A 16,870-nucleotide genomic window follows, 5' to 3' on the forward strand; every position below is an offset into this window, starting at 1 on the left:
GTGGGGGAAAGCAGCATTTTTCTTCTGCATAGTAAAGTTTCAAAGCTGTATTAAGTCAATGTTCACTTGTAAACTTTTGAAAGAACAACCATAACATTTTGCTCAGAGTTATGAAGAACCTCCATTCTTGAGGTATTCATAAGTTTGAGGTTCTACTTTATTTTTAAATGATTGCTATAACTGATGGAGGGAAAACTTTTTTATTTTGTCAGTATGCTTACTTTTTGCATTTGACTGCACTGCACTTTGTATGTAGTCCTATTCGCTGTTCCCACTGTATAGTCGCTTAGTTTCCACTGAATGCATCCGATGAAGTGAGCTGTAGCTCACGAAAGCTTATGCTCAAATAAATTTGTTAGTCTCTAAGGTGCCACAAATTTCTTTTTGCGGATACAGACTAACACGGCTGCTACTCTGAAATTAGTCTCCTGTTTGTGTAATAGTAAGGCTCTTTAATATAGCAACAAGAGAAGAATTAACTTTTAAAAATAGGCAAATGTAATTGTAAAACTACTAAAATTAAATGGGAGACTCGTGCCAGATGTAATGTCTGAAATTACTTTCAACTTACATTTGAAGTGACTAGATTTAATAGTAATTGATGTTTAAATAACATTCTAAAATTAGAGTTCTCAAGGCACTGATATAAATTAACTGTAATCCATTCCTTTATGAACAGAGATTAAAAACAATTGGAGCACTTTTCTATTTAAAAATCTTCATAGTTGACCACTTGTCAGGATTGGTTAATGTAACATACTTCTGAGTGACTTATCTTAAATGTAGACCCATACACCTGACTGTTTAAATTCCACAAGTGTTCATAACTATGTAGTGTTCACTTATTACAGTAGGCTATGCTTTCTGCATAACGTGCTGTCTGTGACAGTTGCAACAACTGCACATTTACTACTAACTGTCTTATAACTCTCTTCCTAATTTTTAGTAGCATCAGTGAAACAAAACCTGATTGTTTACTTCAGTATTTCTCGTCAAAACCTTTATTTAGGGCTCTAGTCAATTAGAACCTGGAGTTCTGTGCTTTTGGCTAGATTTCCTTAGCAGCTGTGGATCCTAAATATGTTTAGGAATCAAAGCCTTGTGTAGGCTGAATTTTCACAGCTCATGAACATTTTGCTTCCTTTCATCTTGGTGTGTGAAAGGTGGTTCACGTTTATTATGGCTAAGTTGAGGTTTTGCTTAGAGATCAGTCGTACTGAATGAAGTGAAATACATTGGGAGTGCTCTTGAGCCATACTGACAATTCAGCTGCAACTGACTTTCCTTTTTTTTTTAAGGATAGATACCTGTGTGTGTCTTGGCTGCACATAACTCTAATACGGAATGAAGACTAGAAAGACTCCAGACTTTGATTGTAACCTAGGATATTTGTTTCATTCCTTCCGTGACCCAACTGTGGTTGTCAGATACCTGATTTATTTTCTGTACTCTTAATTACAGCCTGAAAGCTAGGAACATATACTACTTAACATGTTTTCTGAAATCCTTTGTCTTACTAGGTTTCCCATGCACCAACTGCAGTGCGACTAATATATTTAGCAGCAATTCATTCCTGAAAATCCCATTGTCATCCATTTCTGATACTATTCAAGTGAGCATGTTTATTTGGAGACGGGTTGCAACCGAACGTGGCAACAGGAGTAAAGGGACATATGGCACCAATGTAGGAGGGGTTTCTGTAGATGAGATGGTATTCCTGTTTTTGCTTGGTGCAGTGCTATAATAACTTTGGCATATCACCTTGTAGTGGCACGGAGCCATTTAAACAGAAGGGCATGAGGATAAGTAGCCAAGAGACCATGCATGAGAATGTGTGTGAAGGGCAGGATTCACTCCCAGCAGGTCTGAAGTGGTAGTCCGTTCATAGCATTTAGGCCAGTGGGGAACAGGATATCCAAACACTACTATACCGGAGTTGGATTAGATATATTTTAAAAAAAAAAAAATCTGTATCTATTAATTTTTTGGCACTGTTGAGTCAGAATTAGCTTTTTCTGGTGAGGTACAGTTTTATTGCTCTTTCATTGTTAACTTCTGCCAGTCTGCGTAGCCTTGCATTTTTCACATTTGTTGTCAACATCACTGTTTTTGATTGTTTACTGTATTTCTGACAAAGATAAATATAATTGTTTTTATCATGGTGTGTATTCACTGTGATTTTTAGGGTCTGCTGGAAATGAAAAAACGAAGTGAGGGCAACATCATACCGAAAGACTAAGCCTTTCTAAGTGTGTGTCAGTATTTATAGAATTACGTAGATGGGCTGAAACACTTTATTTATCCACAAGAAACCATCCTGTCATAAAGACTGTAGTCTAAATTAGAATTATATGTAAATGTGTATATCTTTTTAAAAATATTATGTCAAAATGCCTTGCAACATTTCAGTAATACAAGACAACAGATCTAATACATTATCAAAAACACATTGTATAGTTACGTTTAAAGTATGTTCATGAGACCACTTACAGAGGGAGATGGCAAATAATAAGAAAAGAGAAGGTAAGAGATCTTTTTCAGTGAAGAACTGAGAGTTGGAAGTGTTTCAGTTGGCAGGAGCCGTAGTTCAGAAGGCCTTTTTATCTATAGAAGCTAGGTTTGTTTACTTTAAAAAACAAAAAACAAAACAGAGTACTTGTATCAGACAAGGAGAGGGAGCAGAGAGGAGGTCTGTGAGGTTGGCAGGAAGACAATTTTGAACTGTCATGAGATAAATAGGAGCGTCACTGGGATTGTTCATAAGTATTTTAGGGGGGAGATGATATACCTTTGCTGGTCGGTACATTTGAGAAAGCAGGCAGCAGCATTGCTTATGGACTGGAATCTAGAGAGCTACATCCTGGAAAGGGCTACCCACTGAAGAGAGATTTGTGATAATCAAATTGAGAGATGGCTTTGGAAATTGGAACTGGTTTCACTGAGTAAAAGAGAGCTAATGTTGTACTGATACTGCAATTCTTTCTAGCTGTTTTTGACCAACGCTTTGGGATCCTTAGCTCCACATTCTATTATTCCGCAAAGCAGCACTGTAATTTCCATATTTAGGACATAAACTCATACAGTCTTCTGCTATGGAGATGAGAGACTGCTGATTACTTGTATGGAATGCTTGCAGTGACCAAACAATTTAGTGATACAAAGATGAGTTCAAATACTCTACTGTCTCTTGATACTGTCTTTGCAATGGAATAGAAATTAACTGAAGCGTTTAACCTCTCACAAATGAATGTGCCACCTTTATGACCTTGTTAGTTATTGTGACTGATGAAAACTTATGAATAGTCATACATGTATTTCCATCTCTGCTGAGGCATTCTGGCTGGCTCCAGTGCATAAACATGATGGTTCAGTTGTATATCCTTGCTTACACATAATAAAAGACAAGGGTTGAGGTCATATCATAGCAGTATGATTCCAGTAGCAAACTGCAGTGAGCAGAATCGGTTTTATGTCATGTGAATGTAGTTATTCAGGAAATTGACAAATGTTTAGAGATACAGCATAATTTAGAGAACTCCTCCAGACTGCAGAGCATGTGTACATAACAATCACTCAGCCTATCTTCATTTGTAGTATTAGAGAGACAGGGTCTTTTTTTGGACTAACTTCTGTTGATGAAAGACAAGCGTTCAAGTTAGAGAACTCTTTTTCAGGTCTGGGAAAGATATACTCAGGTCTGGTCTACACTACACAGGTCTACATAAGCGGCCTTACATCAGCCTAATTATGTCAGTGTACACACTACATTGTCCTGCCAATGTAAGTGCCGTACTACATCAACATCATAACTCCACTTCCATGGGAAGCATAGGGCTTATGTCGGTGTAGTTAGAGCAACGCAGTGTCTGTGTAGATGCTGCATTACTTACTTCAGCTGTTTGCTGTCTTGTCAATTTCACGGCTCCATTTGACAAGAAAGTCTGCTGCCCGGAGGCTCCCTGTTCAGGGAGGTGAGACTTCGGTGTGGCTGCTCCCGGCTGGGAGCTGCATGGAGGGCTCTCAGCCTCCCCACACTGCTCCCCCCCTTCAGTCAGTGGAAGCGCTTCTGGTGAGGACACTCACTATGACAGAAGAAGAGTAATATGGACATCAGCCACCACAGTAATTCCTGCACTGATTGTAAGTTGACCTAACAGAAGTTGATTTTGGGCTGTAGTGTAGACATGCCCTTAGAGTCACAGCTAAGTACAAGGAGGAACAGATTGTTTAGCATAAGTAGCTAACACATATTCCAAGAGACCATTCAAGGTGAAGTGGCCCAGTAACACCTCTACAATCATAAAACAAAAATGGGGGGTTAATAGATTGTTGTAATCTAGTGTCTTTATTACAACCATGATTTTTAGTGTCTAGCAAAGTTATGAATTTAGGCTTCGAGGTTCGTCTTTTGAAGGTGATACTCAAGTTTCCTTTGAGGATGAGGACTGGGAGGTTAGCTGTGGAATGATTGTTTTGTGAAAAGTGTTCTCCCATGGGTGATAAAAGACAAAAACACTATCACTTTTCAGTTTGAGTTCATTTGACAGTACAGTGATTGGTTTTACCCACATAGTTGTTGGGGCATTTAGTGTGTTGGATGAGGTACACCACATGTTGTGATAGGCATGTATAGGACAATTAATCTTGAAAGGTGTTGAGGGGTTGATTATTTATAGCAGCGGAGATATGTCTGTGGGTTTTTCATCTGCTCTGTCAGGGTCTGGTGCTGCTTTGACTTGGTATGCCCTGGTTTGTGGGGAGCTTGCTGCTTATTTCGAGTTTGGGGGATTGTTTGAAGTCCAGAAGAGGGAGTTTGAGAAAGATTCCTTTCAGTATGTGGTCCCAATCAAGTGTAGGTTGTAATCCCATTTGGATTCCAGTTTGGGGTGATGGGTGACAACTAAGGTGTGTGGATGGAGGGTTATTTTTTCCTCAGAGCATCTGAGTGACCCATTCCGTGATGCAATGTACTTCTCTGATGGAGTGTCCTTGTTTGGTGAAGGTGGTTTTAAGTGTTTTAATGTGTATCTATCCTGAATTTTCTCCTTGGAACACAGAATATGTTATGGCTGCAGATAACAAATTTCTTGGAGTGTTTGGGGTGGTTACTGGATCCAAGAAGGTAAATAGGTTTTCTGCATGTTCCCCCTGTAGTGTATGGGAGCATGTGATGATTTCTTATTTGAGGTGGTCTGTTTGGAATATGTTAAGTGCTGGAGATGGTTTCCTCCATTTTTCTGAAGTCCTTCTGCAGGGCTATTCAACACATTTAGAATTGTAATATTAGAGTCCACCGGAAATGTAAAGATTCATTTTCTTTTCATGTACAGTTCGTGAGTGTTGGTTTTTAAATAAAGCTCACTTGTTTGTTCTTCAGCAAAGCGCTTTTTTTAAAAAAAAAACAAAAAACTGAGCACTCTAATTGTGCAGTTGGCAGGCAATATAATGTGCTCTTACAATTGCGTTAATCTCTGAGAAGTGATCCATTGTAACAGTTTTTCTCTGCTTAGTATTATGAGTTTGCATAATTTTTTTCATTTAAAAATACTTTTGAATTGCTAAAAGCATTTATAGCATTAAAATGGAGGAAAAACACCTTTTATTGACAAATTGTTACAACTCATGTGCTACTTGGTGTAAACCAGATTTTTTTAGACTGCTTCTGAATTCTTGTACTGTCTTCCGCAAAGCTTTTGCTTTGCTAAACTTTGTCAAAAGTAAACTTAAGCTGTTTCTTCATATTCCTCACACTTACATTGCCAATGAGTTACGTTAGTATTTATTTAAATAGCAAGCCTGTTTTTCTTCTGGGATTTTAATCTCCCTGTTTACTTAAGTCTTATTTGCAAAGGCAAGATTCAACTCCGTATCAGTAAGGTCCTGTGGACAAGTAGCTGGATAGGGGAGTCTCTCCAACAAACTTTTGGATTCCCTCCATTCTTTTGTTGCTGAAATGCTATAGAAATAGCTGCTCCAGAAATATAGTGAAATTCTCCCCTTTCCTCACTTCATTTGAAAGAGTATATGGGAGAGATTTCCTGTAACTCTCAGACAAAAATTAAAACCCTGGATTACTTTTGACTCTACTTAAATTGAAGGTATCTATCTAATGTCCTTTATACTCTTTACTAGTATCTTAATAGAGAAGTAAGGCATAATATTGTACAACATATGACCCCTCAAAATGACACAGGACCCCATTCTGTAAATGTGATAGTTTGGGGTGAACAATGAGCTGTCAGTTTCTCAAAACACTATGAAAATAGTGTATGCCTTAGTCACACTTTTTGTTCTACATGTATTTTTTCCCCTTATCACTTTGTTTTTTCTGTAAGTAATTTTAAAAGGCGAAAGTAAAATATGAATCAATTAGAATAATGCCTTTGAAACATAATTATTAGTTAAACTTAAAGGTGCATTGTATATTGCCATTAATGATGCAGTTGCAGAACTTAGCAACAGAGGGGGGAATTGTACAACAGAGACAGAAAACTGTTCCACTCTATGGATTGTGTAGAAGCAGCTGTCTGCTTTAGATTTAGCATCTCTGCTTTACATGCAGTTTCAGTATTTTTATTTCTGTGGAAATCAAACTGGAAGGACATAACCTCTTTAGAAAATAATGGAAGTAGTTACATTACAGTAAATGTATTCTAACTAGGGTTTTTTTCCCCTGTATTCTCAAAAGCAAGTTGGACTTCTAGCGCAAAATGGGAAAAAATTCCCTGCACATCTAATCATGAGTTGGGAAGCTTTCTCTGGCAAGTGTACTGGGCTTAAGACATCAATTTCTGCAGAATTTAAGTTTTCATTAAAGGAAGAAATAATTCTTCTCATATAGTTGCAAAGATAAACCTTCTAAAAGTGGCCTGAATGTAAAGCAATGCAGTGTTGTCTCTCAGCTTCTACAGACTGCTTCAGTCACTTTCTTGTTGCTCATAGCTTTATTAAAATACAGAATGGTGAGATGAATATCAGAACCTTGTTGGTAGCAGTGAAACTGTTAGAAATACTTTCCATTTAATGCTGCTGTTGCTGCTTAGGAAAACTGTAGGTAGCACCAAATAGTGGCAGGACCAGAGGTAATCCTAGAGGGTGACCCATAAAAAAGGATGCCGGGGAAGGGTAAAATAGCAGACCACTTGTATTTCTTTCTCCCATGCCCTGGCAGTGACCGAAAGGCTCTAGATAGAGGGAAGAGACAAAAATCTAATTTTTCTTTCTACCATGCAGGGGATGGAGATTCACATTTATCGGACCTGTACTAGCCAGGCCTCCAAACAGTGTTCAGGTCAGCATTCTGTAAAACTGGTTCCCCTTCCCAGCAGCAGGAGAATGCAACACAGTGCTCTTTCTGCATCTACTAGCTAATACGTTTAGTTCCCCCATGAGGATAGTCCTCTGAATTTTTGCAAGCCACATCTTAGAAACCCAAAACTGCAGTGGAATTTCAAGCACTCTGAAACAAAAGATATATAATAAAGTAATTTAACTGGAAGTGTTAATGGATTTTTGTTTTAACATGTTATATAGATTTGGAGTTTTGGCCATCTTATTTTGTGTCATGCCAGAATGACTTGTGACAGTATATTTACTGTGATATTTAACTATAATACAGTAGGACATGAAGTTTATTTTTAAACACATTTTACTGATTACAAAAATAAATTAATAAATTACCTATTAAATTAGAGGATCTCTGGCTTTGGACTAACCACTTTTACTAGTCCAGCAGAGCCTGCCTGTTTAAACTTCAGGCTATAGAGTAAGGCCCATCTGTTCTCTCAGTTTTTGCCTGAAACAGGTGACTATGAGGTATGCATAGACTATATTTGGTGGGTGAGAAAGCTATATTTCCCCTAGACTGTCATCCTAAAATCATATTGGGTAATATTTCATGTAGTAACATCATAAGTGATACTGCTTCTTGGAAATTATGTATTGTTGTTTTATTTTGTACCTTTACTACATTTAACTCTAACATTCACCTGTCTCCTGTGGGTTGAGATTAGGTAGTCAAATACCCATTGAGCCTCCTTTTGCTTAGCTTTACAGAACTCACAAGTGCCATTGTATGATCAGTGACGCTATTTTGTTGCCCTCCTCTCAGGGATACCAGCATTTGGCATGAAATATAGAAGGCTCAAAGAAGCTACAGGCTCTTAAAGCAGGAGGATAATCTATTGAGTCTGAACGAATGATATGCAAAATTTTCAATCTCAGCAGAATTTTCTAGGAGGTTGAACTCTTTTATGAGTTTATGGAAGAAAATTTCCCATTCTCTCTGTTAGCTGCTTTTCAACTCTACTCCAAACCTGTAGACACCTATGAATGGGAATGTTATGAAATTCTCTTATGCTTCTGCTGTAGAAGAGCCTGGAAGTGAAGACTTCGCTTTACTATCCCCCTAATTAAGCAAAGTAGGATTTTGACCTGGAATTAGTGTGCCTCAGTCTAGAAGCAACAAAATCCAGAATTCCTCAAAAAATTGAATTGTGCCTATGCTGTGGGACAGATGAAGGAAGGAATTACTTAGTCCTGTTCATGCAACTAATGATTTCAACTAATGCAGTAATGGAACCATTAAAAAAACATTAGAACAATTCAGTTCCTAGTGGGCTGGTATCCACGTCATAAAGATGTCATTACAGCTTGTTTTAATTGTCTGTCTCAGAGGAACCAAGGATAATGTTTTCATTATTTTTAACTCTGTAAAGCATTTTGGGAACACGCTTTGAATGAAAAGCTAAACCAAATGGATTTGTATTGTAGGAATTGAACTGGCATAGAGTTTGAATCTACCTCTTCACCACTGAGATGTGGGGGTGAGTGTATGCTAGGATAGAGGCCTGTGCTTGCAGTGCACTGCTGCTGATAGAGCATCTATTTTTCTGTTTTGTGGATAAATAGAGCTTTTTAAAGCTTACTTTTTAAAAAAATCCCCATTTTGTCATTCCTCATTCCTCAAAGGTCCCTTTCTGCTAGAAACAGTAATGAAATGCAAAACTGTATACTATTCAACCAGTAGGTGTGTGTAACACACCTGAATGGGCCACTCTCTACCTTGACTGACCCTTTAGAATATGTGCTAACTACTTATGCTAAACAATCTGTTCCATCTTGCATTTAGCTGTGATGTTCGGAATACCTTTCCCAGACCTGAAGAAGAGCGCTGGGTGGTTTGAAAGCTTCTCTCTTGCCAACAGAAGTTGGTCCAATAAAACATTACCTTATCTACCTTGTCTCTCTAATACCTTATCTTAAGCTTAAAACAGCCATTTCTGGCAGTGCATCAGAGAGTCTTAAATTGAACACATCTCTTGGAAGGGAGCTCTGAAACCTTTCCGTATCTGGTACAAGAGCCTGATCAGCTAGGAGCAGCCCTACAAGCTACCTTGTACAAAGTGTACGTGACGGAAGCAAACTGAGTAGGGGAAAAAATGGGTATTGTCTCACTTTTTGTTTTGCTTGATAGGTTTTGAGATTGTCTTCCTTCCCAAGCGGAGCACAAATTTGTTAGTAATTTTTGATGTAAGATTTAAAGCAGCTAGATAATGATGTAGAAAACTGTGCTAGAGAAGGTGTGTTCTCTGCATGATTGATAACTCTACAGTCTTCTTTAGAATTTCTGAAATACACTTCTATATTAATACAAGATGTATTTTAGTTTTGCTGCAGTAGTGTTAGGGAGAAATGAGACATTCTACTATCAATCCAGAAATATAAAGAAAAAGATTGAAGGCCTCATGTGTATAACAAAGAATAGGTGAAATGGAATTCCATTCTTGTTTGAGATCTTGGAATTATACTATACAATTTCCCCCCTTTAATTGGAGGTGGGAAATCAACCTGAATATAATCAGGTTTCCTGTGGTTAGTGATATAGCCAGGTGAGGTCAATGGTATGCCTCCCCCTACCCCACCTGCAGCTGACCTCACCAATTACAGCAATGAAACCTACAGAGTCTTATCTCCACTAGGGTTTTACATCTAGATAACTAATGTATTAGTTAGCTTACTATAAAAACATTCCCTTTTTGGTAGTGAACACAAGGCCAAATGTGTTAAACAATTTAAGGTCAAAAACAAAACAAAACAGACCTCTAGTAAAGACAGTATTGATTCATGTCATTGGAAGCTACATGTGTTCAGGACCTTTGAAAATCAATTCACTTATTTGAAGTGTCAAATATAGGCACCATGTTGGAAAACTTTGTCCTCAGTGCTACTATTTTGGGGGGAAAAAATTACATTTTGGGGACAACTGAGTTCTGATTTGACATTCTGTGGTAACGCACCTGAAAATTGCTAGCTAATCAGAGTGTGGTAGTGATTAGAAATCCTTTAGAAAGCAATCACCTAGGTTGTTGAATGACCAGTCTGGATGGTCTTAAAGGTACAGTAGGAAGTACAGATGTGAGATCTCTGAGTACCAAGAAATAGCTCTTCATGGTGAATATTCCGAAAGCGTTCAGAGGGATAAATATCAGAGAGGGAGAGGAGTTATTTAAGTTGACCACCCATGTGGTCACAAGAACATAGATACAAATTGGCCATCAACAAGTTTAGGTTTTAAATTAGATGAAAGTTTCTAGCCATCAGAAGAGTGAAGTTCTGGAACAGCCTTCAAAGGGGAGCAGAGGGGGCGAAAAACCCTAACTGGCAAGACTGAGCTTGATAAGTTTATGGAGGGGATTGTATGATGAGATTGTCTACAATGACGTGTTGCCGATCTGCAGCGGCTAGTAGCAAATAACTCCCAATGGCTGGTGATGGGACAGTAGATGGGGAGGCTCTGAGTTACTATGGAGAATGTCTGTCTGTCTGTCTGTCTGGTGGGCCTTGCCCACGTGCTCAGGGTTAACTGATCACTGTATTTGGGCCTGGGAAGGAATTTTCCCTGGGTCAGATTGACAGAGAACCTGGCTGTTTTCGCCTTCCTCTGCAACATGGGGCACAGATCACTTGCAGGTTTAAATAGTGTAAATGGTGGATTCTCTGTAACGTGAAGTCTTTGAGGACTTCCGTAACCTCTGGCTGAGTGGCTGGTCTATTACAATAGTGCGTGGGTGACGTTCTGTGGCCTGAAATGTTCAGAAGTTAGACTAGAGCGGGGTGGGCAAACTTTTTGGCCCAAGGGCCACATTTGGGTATGGAAATTGTATGGTGGACTATGAATGCTCACGAAATTGGGGGTTGGGGTGCAGGAGGGGGTGAGGGCTCTGGGGTGTGGCCAGAAATGAGGTGTTCAGGGTGTGGGAGCGGGTTCCAGGCTGGGGTTGGGGTGCAGGGTGGGCTGAGGATGAGGGGGTGGGGGTGCAGGAGTGTGCTCTGGGCTGGGACCGAGGGATTCGGAGGGCGGGAGGGGTATCAGGGGTGCCAGGGGGTTGGGGCATGGGAGGGGGTCAGGTGCAGGCTCTGGGGTGCGCTTACCTCAAGCAGCTCCCAGAAGCAGTGGCATGTCCCCTCACCGGCTCCTACACAGAGGCACAGCCAGGTGGCTCCGTGCGCTGCCCTGTCCGCAGGTGCCACCCCTGCAGCTCCCTTTGGCCATGGTTCCCAGCCAATAGGAGCTGTGGGGGGAAGCAATTGGGGTGGGGGCAGCGTGCGGAGCCCCCTGGCTGCCCCTATGCATAGGAGCCAGAAGCGGGATTTGCTGCTGCTTTTGGGAGCTGCATGGAGCGAGGCAAGCCCTCAACCCTGCTCCCTGGCTGGAGCAGGGGAAGCCCTGGAACCTGCTCCCCAGCGGGAGCTCGAGGGCCGGATTAAAACATGCGGCCCCTGGGCCATAGTTTGCCCACCCCTGGACTAGATGATCGTCATGGTTCCTTTTGACCTTAGAGTCTGATTCTAATTGTTACATGTCATCTGATTGATCTTCATCTACATTGATCTTGATGTAATGACATTTCCTAGAAAGAACGTGCATAACTTTTCTTTGGATAGTGATTTGTGTGCAGCAATCAAAAGTATCGGTGTTCAATTTGTAGCAGCAAGGAAATATTTGTGAATTCCTAACAAGCTATATAGTAGTTCAGCTCTTTAGGATGATTTTTATATTTGGTCAAATAAATAATTGATTTGGAGCTATAGAAACAAAAGTTCAATAAAACGTAGGGACTGGCAAATGGACAGTATTGAACAAAAGGTGGCAAATCGTTACCTAATGCACTGATAATTACTACTTTTCTTGTGAGGAAGTGTTACCTCTTTATAATTTGAGGGCTAGATTTAGTCTTGGTGTGACAGTCCATTGACATACATGATATTGTACTTGCTTATGCCACAGTTTAATTTGGCCCATGATTTTTTTTATACCATTTGGTACCTACATCTGAATAGGGTAGTTGTGGTTTAGTGGTGGTCTGGAGGAAAGTAACTTGCAGTGTTCCATGCAATTTTAATAAACCTCTTAATTTTATGAATAATTGAGATGGTGGGTATGGGTTAATGCCTTGATTTTTTTTTTTTTTTTAACAAATTGTAAAGCTTGTTTGATTTCCAGAAGCCCCACATCAGTTTCTACAGAGTCCATCTGTTGGTTCCCTAATAAAGGCCTTTATAGTAGTTGCTTCAAAACTAATTTGTGATTTCTGACTGTTACTCAGTTCCTTTCAAAATGGATTCGTTCATCTGAAGTCATGGATGTCAAGGCTTTAGTGCAGGGGTGGGTAAACTATGGGCCGAATCCAGCCCCTCAGGGCTTTGGATCCGGCCCGCGGTACTGCCCACCATGGTGCCACAGGCCCCGCACCGCTCTCGGAAGCGGCCATCACCACATCCCTGCGGCCCCAGGGGGGCAGAGGGCTTTGTGTATTGCTGTTGTCTCCAGGCACCACCCCGCAGCTCCCATTGGCCGGGAACGGGGAACCACGGCCAATGGGAGCTTTGGGGGAGGTACCTGGAGGCATGGCAAAGGCAGCGAGCGGAGCCCTGTGCCTCCACCCCGCCAGGGGCCTGTGCAGGGACATGGTGCTGGCCGCCTCCTGGTGCAGCATGGGGCCAGGGCGGGCAGGCAGAGAGCCTGCCCTGGCCCCGGTGCATGCTGCTGCCACCCCGGAGCTGCTTTAGGTAAGTATTGCCGGGGTCAGAGCCCGAACCCTTCCTGCACCCCGCCCCTCCAACTCCCTGCCCTGAGCCCCCTGCTGCACCCTGCACCCCAATTCCCTGCCCTGAGCTCCCTCCCGCAATCCACACCCCTCCTACACTCTGCATCCCTCCTGCACCCCAACCCCCTTTCCTGAGCCCCCTCATACATCCCACACCCCTCCTCTACCCCAGTCCGTTGCCCTGAGCCTGTTCCTGCACACTGCACCTCCTGCCCCGCATACAGTTTCCCCACCCAGATGTGGCCCTCGGCCCAAAAAGTTTGCCCACCCCTGCTGTAGTGTCATCATTTTGTCATCACTTTCCCTTGCTGATTCCACTCCCCCACCATACCCACCTCCAATGGTGGCAAGGTGGACGTCTAAAAGTTTGGTGGAGAGTTTTCATTTTCGATTTTTAACTGATCCCAACAATAAATAGAACACGGATGAGGTATTGTTAATAAATGGTTGATATCCACTGAAAAGCTTTTTGAAAGATAACTAAAATCTGTTTCATTATCAACATTGTCCTTCTCCTTTGTTCATTCAAACTGTTTTGTTCCAGGGCTGTTTAAAGTATAAGTATTAGACTGCTAGCATAGTGTGTTTGCTGCTCTAATAAGAGCATTAGAGTACTTGGTTTGAAGACAATGATGTTTCAAGGAGTGTATGAATATTGCAGATGTTATGTAAATAGATATGAGGGGAAAAATATAAAAAATGTTGGAAAATCTTTGTGATAACTCCTCTCTTCTTCCTCATGTAACACTATGCTATTTAATACTGCTTCTCTAATAAAAAATTATTAGGGGTATGGAACGGCTTCCATATGAGGGGAGATTAATATGACTGGGACTTTTCAGCTTGGAAAAGAGATGACTAAGGGGGTTATGATAGAGGTCTATAAAATGACTGGTGTGGAGAAAGTAAATAAGGAAGTGTTGTTTACTCCTTGTGACACAAGAACTAGGGGTCACCAAATGAAATTAATAGGTAGCAGGTTTAAAACAAAAGGAAGTATTTCTTCACCCAACGCACAGTCAACCTATGAAGCACCTTGCCAGAGGATGTTGTGAAGGCCAAGACTATAACATGGTTCAAAAAAGATCTAGATAAATTCATGGATTATAGGTCCATCAATGGCTATTAGCCAGGATGGGCAGGGATGGTGTTCCTAGCCTCTGTCTGCCAGAGTCTGGGAATGGGCGACAGGGGATGGATCACTTGATGACTGATTACCTGTTCATTCCCTCTGGGGCACCTGGCATTGGCATTGGAAGACGGGATACTGGGCCAGATGGACCTTTGGTCTGACCCAGTATGACCATTCTTACGTTATGGCACCCCTGGAAAGCACATTTGTTCATGAACACAGGGAGAAATGCTTAGAATTATACTCAAGGATTTTTCCTTAGGACCAGTGGACTGTAACATGGATGAGGATGTGAAATCCCAGTGATTTTACTCACATTTATAATCCCCGAGGAGGTCATTTGGGTCAGCAATATACATTTGACTGTATCTTGCCATTAGTGCATGACTTCCAGCTCTTGTGCATTACAGGCATTCTGTCTATATATTGATGCTTCATTTTACTTGATACACAAAGGGCCACTCATTTTTCTGAAGCAATTAATGTCATCTCAGACTTGCTTGGGAAAATTGATAATAGAGTGGGCAGCACAGATAGTATATCAGAGAATAGACATACATTATCTCTGGAGTCCAAATTTTGAGTAAGGATTATAAGACACGAGGGCTCCATGGCCATATTAGATGGAAGATTTGTTCTCCGTCATTAGGTTTGTCTTGGGTGTATGCCTTAGAGTAGGCAGTGCCTTTTCTTAATGTGTCTGTATAGTAGTGAGCACAGCATGGCCCTAATCCTGATTAGGGGTTTCTGGAAACTACTGTAGTTTAAATAATAAATAACCATAATGCAGGTGGATTGGAAGATAGCAATGAAAATTGTCGACAAAACATTTGTCAGTGAAGCTGGGCCTGCAGCAAGGGGGCTAGCAATTGTGATGTTCAGTAAATGGGCATTCTTTCATCTATGTGGTCATCTTCAGCTAATCTCTCATGCTGCCCATCAGAAAGTAGACCCTAAGATATTCCTTTGCATTGTTTAATCTTTTTTCCCCAAATGGAAGTAAGAATCTGTTGCCTAGATCCTACTTCACTTTAGGTAGCAGCTTGGCCAGAGGGTCTTTGTTTGTGAAGGTTATCCAATTACGAACTAATGGAAAGTCTCAGCTGACTGCCAGAGTTCCAGTGCAACTTAACTTATGCCTTTAGTCAAGTATTTTTCCATATTTTCATTCCATGAAATCTAACAGGCTGCTGCGAGAGACTAGACTACTTGCTCTCTGTTCCCGAAAACTTGCTGTCTGCCATGTTTTTTAAAATGAGCTAGCCTTCAAGATGTTCTCTAATGACAATGATTAACTTCCTGTATGAAGGTCAGTGAATTGTAACCTCTGTTAATTAATTTTCCCTTTCTTGTAAGATGAAAAGATGTTCTCAACCCTTGTTTTGACTTAATGCCAAAAACATTTTTGGCATTTAAAATGTTCAGCTGTCTTGAACCTCCTCCTTTCCTTCTTGTCACTTTGCCTCTACTTGGGATGTTTTCAATGTTGCCTACTCTAAGAAATCATGAGATTGCCTCTTTGAAAATCACAGAGATTGGGTCAGACTTCTGATTTTTGAAGTTGGTGGAAAAGCCTCCTGAGGCTTTACTACGCAGTGTAGCGTCATTCATTAACATGTAGAATGTGCTCTCTGTTAACATGGTTGAGTTCTGTATTTTTCTTTCTTGGATCTGATTTTCTATATTTAATAGTCCAAGTAAATGCAAAGGAATTATCATCCTGTTTTGGAAGCCTAAAAGTCCAACTGGTTGCAAAAGTGCAATTTGATCCATGCCTCATTTAACATAGACTGCAAACATTTAGTAATCCAGATGGGGTGACTCCGAGTGCATAGTTCCGTATTTCTTTTGTAATAAGAGCTAAATTTTAAAGTGTCATTAGAACAAAATAATAGTACTTAGCACATACAGGACAGGGCTTTGCATGAGAACATAATATAAAAATGGCCATCTGGGTCAGACCAATGGGCAGTCTAGTCCAGAATCCAATCTTTTGATGATTGCCTGTGCTAAATGCTTCAGAGGGAATGAACAAAGCAGGGAAATTATTGAATGATTCATCCTGTGTTGTTCAGTCCCAGCTTTTGGCATCTTGCATACATCCTCACACCTCTGTGAGAAACATAGTAATGTCCCCATTTTTCAGATAGGGAAATAGAATCAGAGGTTGACTTGCCTAAGGCCACGCAACGAGTCAATGGCAGAGCCATTGAAAATCTGGGCTTTCCAGGCCTGTTCTCTGTTCACTAGACCACACTACTTCAGTATCATATGATATGAAGCTCTGACTTGGTTTAATATTTTCAATCTGGGAAGTGGTTGCTCCTCTGTTTATGAATTTCTTCAACATAGGAGGCATGGCAACACAAGCTGCTTATAAATTTATCAACTATTTAATATTCCTCCTGTCTGTGATAAGCTTATGCTCAGAACACAAATGATGTAAGTTGCCTCCATATGGTACTGCCTAATGAGTCAATTAGCTGACATGGGAAAAATCCTTGTGGTTAATTCTTTCTCTTGGTGGTGAGCCATGCTACAAGTGGTGGAGCAGTCTTTCACTGATACTTGGTTATGGTATATATTCCAATTAGATCAGAAAAGCAGTATTTAAGGATATATGTATTGT

At 40.7% G+C, this 16,870-nt stretch overlaps 1 protein-coding gene across 8 annotated transcripts in view; it reads left to right on the plus strand.

Moving 5' to 3' along the window:
• Positions 1–16,870, plus strand: part of PRKCZ (protein kinase C zeta) — a 152,881-nt gene that overhangs the window by 62,168 nt on the left and 73,843 nt on the right. The window contains exon 1 of one of the 8 annotated variants that reach the window (XM_043531491.1): positions 15,514–15,550. The exons of the other annotated variants lie outside the window; for them this stretch is intronic. Coding sequence (XP_043387426.1) covers positions 15,523–15,550 — 28 coding nt within the window. The 5' untranslated portion in view covers positions 15,514–15,522. Of the gene's footprint in view, positions 1–15,513; positions 15,551–16,870 lie in introns of those variants that run through there. 8 annotated transcript variants of the gene reach the window in all.

This window comes from Chelonia mydas, chromosome 18, assembly GCF_015237465.2.
Source record: "Chelonia mydas isolate rCheMyd1 chromosome 18, rCheMyd1.pri.v2, whole genome shotgun sequence".
Classification (NCBI taxonomy): Eukaryota; Metazoa; Chordata; order Testudines; family Cheloniidae; genus Chelonia; species Chelonia mydas.